Source organism: Oncorhynchus nerka, linkage group LG7 (genome assembly GCF_034236695.1).
Source record: "Oncorhynchus nerka isolate Pitt River linkage group LG7, Oner_Uvic_2.0, whole genome shotgun sequence".
Taxonomy (NCBI): Eukaryota; Metazoa; Chordata; class Actinopteri; order Salmoniformes; family Salmonidae; genus Oncorhynchus; species Oncorhynchus nerka.
Genome location: NC_088402.1, coordinates 63,554,558 through 63,562,057, shown reverse-complemented (window position 1 = coordinate 63,562,057; position 7,500 = coordinate 63,554,558). Strand labels below are relative to the sequence as shown.

Sequence of the window (7,500 nt, the reverse complement as noted above, 5' to 3'; positions counted from 1 at the left end):
TTGTGCTCGCTTTGTAGCCAAGCAGGGCAAACTGAACAGGGGCACAGAGGAATTTGACATGGTGGATTATTGGGGTAACTATAGGGAGGCCAAGGGTGTTCTGATGAATTCATGAAAGACAAGGAGGGGTTCTTTGGAGGGGTTCTTAGGGTTGAGCTAACAGTCTGGACCACAGGGACAAAACACAAGGTGCTACAGGGGAGAAAACTCCTTGCGAGTTAGAGAGAGCCCAAACTAAAAACATAGTCCTGTATAAAGTGAAAAGTTCCTCAGAGAGCGGTAAAGGGGAGGACAGGCCTCCAGCGTGATTGAAACAGAGAAAATTAAAGCCCTCTACAGAGGAGACAGCGAGAGTACTGAGGCAATTAAAAAATAAACACCACCACATAAAATAACACACCACTAAGCAAGAGTGGCATTAGAGCGGGCTCAGCTGACACTCCAACTAATGGGTTTGTACTGTTAGAGGGGACAGATGAGAGGAACACCAGGCTCTGGACTGAGAGTTCCTATCAGGACTATAAAGATGATCGGAGGGAGAGAGAGAGAGAGAGAGAGGGGTACTCTTTATGAAACGGGGATTAATAGAACGTCAGGACATTTAAAAGCCATTAGGACAAGAATAATCCATTCTTGGATCTGTACAGGCTACATGGACCACTGTTTGCTTTTTGTTCCCTGCTCATCACGACCACGGACTAACAACAACCTGCCAAACACTCATTGATCTTTCTCTTTACTTTCTCTGTTTGTCACCATTTATCTTATATCCCCATTGTTCTCCTCATTCCCTTCGCTCACCTTCTCTCTCCCCCCAGTTTCTTTCTTTCTCTCCTCTCTGTCCCCCCCAGTCTCTCCTCCACCCTCCCATCCTTTCCTCTCTCTCTCTGCCTTGCATTAGCCAGACGAAGCCCCCTGACTGTTTATCCGCTATGTATCGGAGGGCACGCCTGTTTGTTTTGTCCTACATGCAGTGTGGGCGTGACTTTCTACAGGAAGCAGGAATCAGCCATCACCTCCCCACTTCTCCCCCTCCTCTCCCAGCCCGTTCCACCCTACACCCATCACAGTGTAATCTCCCAGCAGGCCCAGTCAGGGACCGACAGGCAGTGAAATCAGCCAGTGCCATCTCTGACAGTGTACATGATATGTGCATCGCTGCCTTCATTTACCATCAGCCCAGAGCTACAGAGGGTGAGAGGAGGAGATGAGGGGGAAGAGTTTGGCATTATCAGAGAGAGCGAGAGAGAGAGAGAGAGAGAGAGAGAGATAGCAGGGAACAGGGTGCACCTGAGGGGAGAAGGTGAGTAGGGGCGAGAGAGCAGCCTCCCATCCCAGCTCCAGACTTTCAGGGGTCAAATTACAACAGCAACACATGCCAACAGGCTGTGCAGTGTAGTGTTGTGTCCAGGCAGGGCTGTGGGATACAGTTCTCTGCAGTGTGCCCAGTTCAGACGCAGCACTGCAGGGTGCCTTAGACACGATACAGCGATCACAGCCACTACACGCTGATTGTGCCTCATGGGATGCCTCGAAATCTAAAGCACAGAGCAGTGATACAATGTGTGTTGATGTGTGCATTTGTGTGTGTTTGTTTGTATGCCTGTGTTTCAGTGTTTAAGAAAGTGAACACGTATTTGTTCAGAGGCAGGAGTGAGAGCCCACAGAGTGCACGCACACACACACACACACACACACACACACACACACACACACACACACACACACACACACACACACACACACACAACCCAGCATGGCTGGGAATGGCACCGACAAGCCCTGATGGATATGACTGCAATGAGAGTACTAGTGTGTGCAAAGATAGATGGAGGGAGGGTGTAGAACACCCTTACAGTTGCCCATGAGTACTTCTCAGGGCCCTCTCTTACCCTCTCTCAGAGACACAACTTTAAGAAACGTTATTACCCCGAAGAGAGTAGAGGTACTGGGGGGATGGGCTTTCTATTGTTCACAGACACTCTGCCCCCCCAACGTTCACACCCCTGCTCCTGGAACACTCGGTTGCTAGGTCCAACCACATGAGTCACATGACCTAGTCAGCCAATCAGAGGCTCTACCTGGGAGCAGCAAAAAAAACTCTGCCTCTCAGCTCTTTAGTGGTTTACAGGAGGGCAGGTTGAGACGACCTCTATAAACTCCTGTCCTCCACCTCAACTCACATCTTGACCCCAACTGTGTGTTAGTGCGTCACTGACCATAAAACCACTTTCACAGCTACTCGTCTCCTCTTCCTGTTTGCCGTGTGTGGTAATAAAATGTTGATTGTATCCATGTCTCCTGCTGGCCATTCTAAACCGCGACGCCGGGACATTTGAACCTATATCTAAACTGGCATCTCTATCGGAGTCCGCTCTTTTTCAGAGGGAAAGAGGGAAGGGGAGGGGGAAAGAGAGAGAGGGAGAGAATGAGAGAGAATACAGGGGGAAAGTGACACATTGTTCACTGGAGCCGATTACTGCTTTCCCTTGAAGATTCGGAGAAAAGGAGAGAACTGGAAATATTGCTTTATCTTGGAATCATATATAGTTCTCGACATTACTCATTGACACAAGATACCTTGTTTTATACCCGATAGCCTCACATTTATGCCGCCATCCCATGAAAACATCACTGCATAAAAGGTTAATGTTATTGCTTTTGTAAGTGCAGGAGTCAGAATGATGTTGTTTCCTTACACAGTAAAGCCACTTCATGGTTCGTGCAATCTGTGCATGCTTGCTCGTGTGTTCCAGACACTCACATGTGCTGGGATGCGTTGGGGAAGGCAGTGCTGTATTGCGGTGCGGAGTCTTCCGGCCCGTGTGGGGCAGCGTGGCTCATCACCATCATCACTGGCCGGTGTGGGTATATCCTCTTAGAGGAACGGAAGTAGTTGATGCTGTCCTCTGTGATGAGATCCGTAAAGTAGTCCTGCAAGAAGATGAAATATAGATTTTTAACATCCTCACAACGAAAGGGGACATCAGTAAATACACTTTCCACAAATGTCTGTTTTATCAGCTGGACTCTCTTGATAAACAGATTCTTGCAAGTCACCACATGCTAGCTCTCTCAGTAACCGAAAGATTGCTGGATCGATTCCCCGAGCTGACAAGGTGAAAATCTGTTGTTCTGCTCCGTTAACCCACTGTTCCCCGGGGCACCGAAGACGTGGATGTCAATTGAGACAGCCCTTGGCACCTCTGATTCAGAGGGGTGGGTTAAATGCGGAAGACCCATTTCAGTTGAACGCATTCAGAACTGACTAGGTATCCCCCTTTCCCTTTCCTTTCCAGGACAATGTTTCATAAAACACTTCAGATGTGTAACTAATATACTATTGCAGTAAATAGCCTCTTCAGAGATGTCTCTTCCTCCATGAGATCGGAGACTGGAATGACAAGGAGAAGGTTCCAGATGGTGGTCTGAGAACGAGCCAAGGGGAATATGCAGGGCAGTGTTCCACACTCCTCTTTTCCTCTCCTCCTCCCGCCCCTACTCTCTTACCCCCTCTCTGAGACAGTGGCCGTGAGGGATGGAGATAGAGCCTATAGTGAACAGGTAGTGTACATCTGCAGGGCAGTGTTCCTGCTCCTCCCCTCCATCCCTCTCTACTGTGGGAGGAACCCATTCCTGGAAAGAGTTGGCAGGCTCCACTAGAACTAAACTGGGACCAGGTGTTGTGCTGGACAGGCTATGGGGTGGTGCTGGGAAACAGGACAGTTCAATATTTCTATGCCGTTGGGAAACATGTTGAGAGAAGACACAGTGGGTAAATGTAGGGAAATGAAGACTGGGTCATTGTTGATGGCTGATGTAAGATCTGAACCCTAGATTATATCGTGCACACAGCCATAGGCAAAGCACAGCACCAGAGAAGTAACACACACACACACAGATATTATACAGACCTTAGGGTACTCGCAGCCGTGTTTCTCTCTGACTCCGTTCCTGCACAGGGTGTAGTTGTAGAAGCGGGAGTTCTTGACCAGCCCCACCCACTCCCTCCATCCAGGAGGAATATAGGAACCGTTGTACTCATTCAGGTACTTCCCAAAGAAGCCTACATGGTGGACCACAGGACAAAGGCAAACAAGCCAATTCAATTCACTTAGTTACATCCAATCTAATTGGTTTCATCTGCACACTTCATCATTTGCTTTTCTTGTGAAAGGATGGATGGAGGAAGGAGGGATTGGGCGGTGGAGGCTGAAATGTCACTGACACGTACGTCAATACTCATGATTCAGCTGTTGCGGGTGCACTAACAAACCAACAGACGGATCGATGAAAGCATAAGCATGGGAAGTAAAAAGCTCTGGCTGTCCCAAGTGCTGCTACTGCTGCTTCTGCTGAATTTGGAATGGATAAATGTCAGAGACAAGACTGATCTGCTCCCCTCCAGGTGGATTACCAGGAAGTAGCTGAGGGTGAATACTACATTATTTATTTGACATTTTGCAGAATGAAATCTCTTGAGTTTTCAAGAAACAAACAATACTTAGTAACAACAATTGTGACTCGTTTCAGGAGACTAGGTGTATGTCGTGCACCACTACTTCACAGGATGAACTTTTAAAAAAAATCAAAATTAGTTTTGGGGCAGAAATCCCTTCTGGAACATGTGAACTTTCATGTGTCTTCATACCAAACGTGTGTGCCATCTGTAAATATGAATACAATTGTTAAATTACGAGCCTAGTTGGTATAGCTACAGAAAAAGACAGCAACCTTCCCGCTAGCCATGATTGGATGAGATCATGAGTGGGCTGGACATGCCGAGAGATGGTTTGGATTGGTCTGCCCTGTACTGTAGCACTCTTCTGTCTATAACATGAGCTCGTCAGTATGTGTAGGTAATCGCTTCGAACGGGGCTTTTATGAAAGATATCACGTAGTAGAACTGCATAAGTGTTGCTCTCCACTATGCAAGTAACCATATCAATAGAATGTTCATGATGCCACTGCGACAACTGTCGATAGACGTAGCTGGTAAATTCTCCTTGGTTACCTGCTCCGATTCCAGAGCACTCTCATCTGAGTGTGCCAGAGAGCAGAATGACGGCCGAATTTACAAACGCTCAACACCCGTTGAATATGGCCGGTGTCAGTAAACATTGGCAAAAAAGCTTCATTAAATTGTTGCCAGCAGCACAGTTAGTCACCAACGCTCTGGATAACATGAAAACAGCCTAACCAGCTTTGCTAAGGTGAGTAAAATGGTCAGAGAGGGGTGTTCTCTCATTTGTGTCTGGAAGTAGTTAGCAAGCTAGCCAACGTTAGCCTGTTAGCTTGGGTGCTTGACTGCTGTTGTTAGGTCAAGATCAACGCTCAGATCAACCCTACTCCTCGGCCAGAGCGTCCAGTGTGCGCTCTGAACGCTCCGAGAGTGAGAAAGTTAGACGTACAAATATCATACCCCTCCAAAAATGCGAACCTTCCCTGTTATTGGTAATGGTGAGAGGTTAGCATGTCTCGGGGTATATTTGCGAGACTAACTTTCTCACTCCTCATTATTCACGATTCATTCAGGATGATCCATAACCATGGTAGCATCCACATGAATGTAGAAGTGTGGGGACTATGTACAAAAAGTGCTGTAATTTCTAAACGGTTCACCTGATATGGATGAAAATACCCTCAAATGAAAGCTGTCAGTCTGCACTTTAACCCCACAGTCATTGTATCATTTCAAATCCAAGGTGCTGAAGTGCATAACCACTGTCCCAATATTCTTGGAGTATACATACATAGAGTTTCTCCACCTGGTGATTTTTCTAATAGTTAAAAAAACTAAACAGTTTGTTCTTAACAGGCCTGTTTTTGCAAAGAGTCTAGGATTTCTGATATAGGATCAGTTTAGTCTTTTAGATCATAATACGATTATATGGACAGCACAGCGGGGGACCTGATTCTAAATCAGCAGAGTTAGAGTGTAAGCAGCACCACCAACCACACACTACTGGCCCAGCCACAGTGCATCCCTCCGAGGGAAAGGGAAGTTCTTCAGGGGCTCAACGTGAACACAGAACTGATGGGCTGCCACAAGACGTCGGTGTAGACAGACGTGGGTTGCTGTTTCCGTCCGTGGGAACATGGAGGATTTCTAGGGAGTCTACTTGGAACAGACGCTACAGCATGTCTAGTTGTCACCGAGTGCCATTTTCTGGACTGATTGTAAACTCTGTTGAGTTTCTACATTCCTGATCAGGATTTCAAAGAATGCGTGTGGCAATACGACATTGGGACAGTAGTGCAGAGCTTCTCCTTTCATTTTGGAACGAGTCACAAAGATTTAACTTTAAATGTTTGTGGAAGGAGCACATAACCACATCATCAAATGCGTGTTTTGAAACTGAGTGCGCGTGTGCGCATTAAACAATAACGGATCAAATCAAATCAAATTGTATTGGTCACATGCACATGGTTAGCAGATGTCATTGTGAGTGTAGCGAAATGCTTGTGATACATAAAAAAAACGAAACACTGCAAAGTCTCCTAAGGACTAAAAGCGAGGCGACCCTCTCTGTCGGCGCCATCTTGATCATGTGTGTGTGTGTGTGTGTGCATGCTTGTGTGTGTTCTTCCCATAATTCCAGTGATTTCTGGAGGACAGGAAAAAGAGCATGAAGAGCTGGCTCCAGACATGTCGTTTCTTCTGTTATGACTGTAGATAGGTCTACCTGATGCAATAGGAACAGAGTGGACGAGACACAGAATGTCAGCGTCTGTGTAGGTGAAACAGTGGAGCCCATCACAGATAATGGCCATCCACTCAGAGAGGCCCGGTGTGCATCCCAAATGGCACCCTATTCCTTTTATAGTGCACTACTGTTGACCCGGGCCCATAGGGTGGTAGTGCACTTTATAGGTAATAGGGTGCTATTTGGCACAGCCCACAGTGTTCTCAGCCCCACTCAGGCTACTGCCTAGCTAGCAAACTCAGCATCAGTAGAGAACAGAACACCAGGCAGTGGAAAACCCATCTAATGGCTTTCACTGAGGGTGTGCAATGTGTAACCTAATTATGACAAATATTTGAGTTCTCAATTAAATGAGTGTTTGGCTTAATTGAATAGGAGATACATGCCTTCAGAGAGTTGGGTTGCCTCAGGTGTGTGTGTGTATGCGTGCCTGTCTGTACGTCTGTGTGTGTGTGTCTCTCTGTACGGACCACTGACCTGTCCTGTAGCCGGTGTTGTTGAGGTACACTCCGAAGGTCCTAGTCTCGTGCTGGGCCTGCCAGGAGGGGGAGGAGCAGTTTTCGTTGTTGGTGTAGGTGTTGTGGTTGTGAACGTACTTCCCCGTCAGCATGGAGGAGCGTGAAGGACAGCACATGGGCGTGGTCACAAAGGCGTTGGAGAAGTGAGTCCCGCCCTGCTCCATGATACGTCGGGTCTTATTCATAGCCTGCATGGAGCCTGAGGAGGGACAGAGAGGGAGCGAGAGAAACACAAACAGGGGTCAGATCTGTTCCAGGCAGACATGTAACTAGCA

General features: G+C 47.3%; 1 protein-coding gene across 9 annotated transcripts in view; it reads right to left on the bottom strand.

Annotated features, from left to right (window-relative positions):
* Positions 1-7,500, bottom strand: part of LOC115132167 (extracellular sulfatase Sulf-2-like) — a 189,243-nt gene that overhangs the window by 27,966 nt on the left and 153,777 nt on the right. For all 9 annotated transcript variants that reach the window (XM_065020702.1, XM_029664476.2, XM_029664477.2 and 6 more), the window contains 3 exons: positions 7,185-7,424; positions 3,915-4,066; positions 2,765-2,934 (listed from right to left, as the gene is read on the bottom strand). In XM_065020702.1, coding sequence (XP_064876774.1) covers positions 2,765-2,934; positions 3,915-4,066; positions 7,185-7,424 — 562 coding nt within the window. The remainder of the gene's footprint in view (positions 1-2,764; positions 2,935-3,914; positions 4,067-7,184; positions 7,425-7,500) is intronic.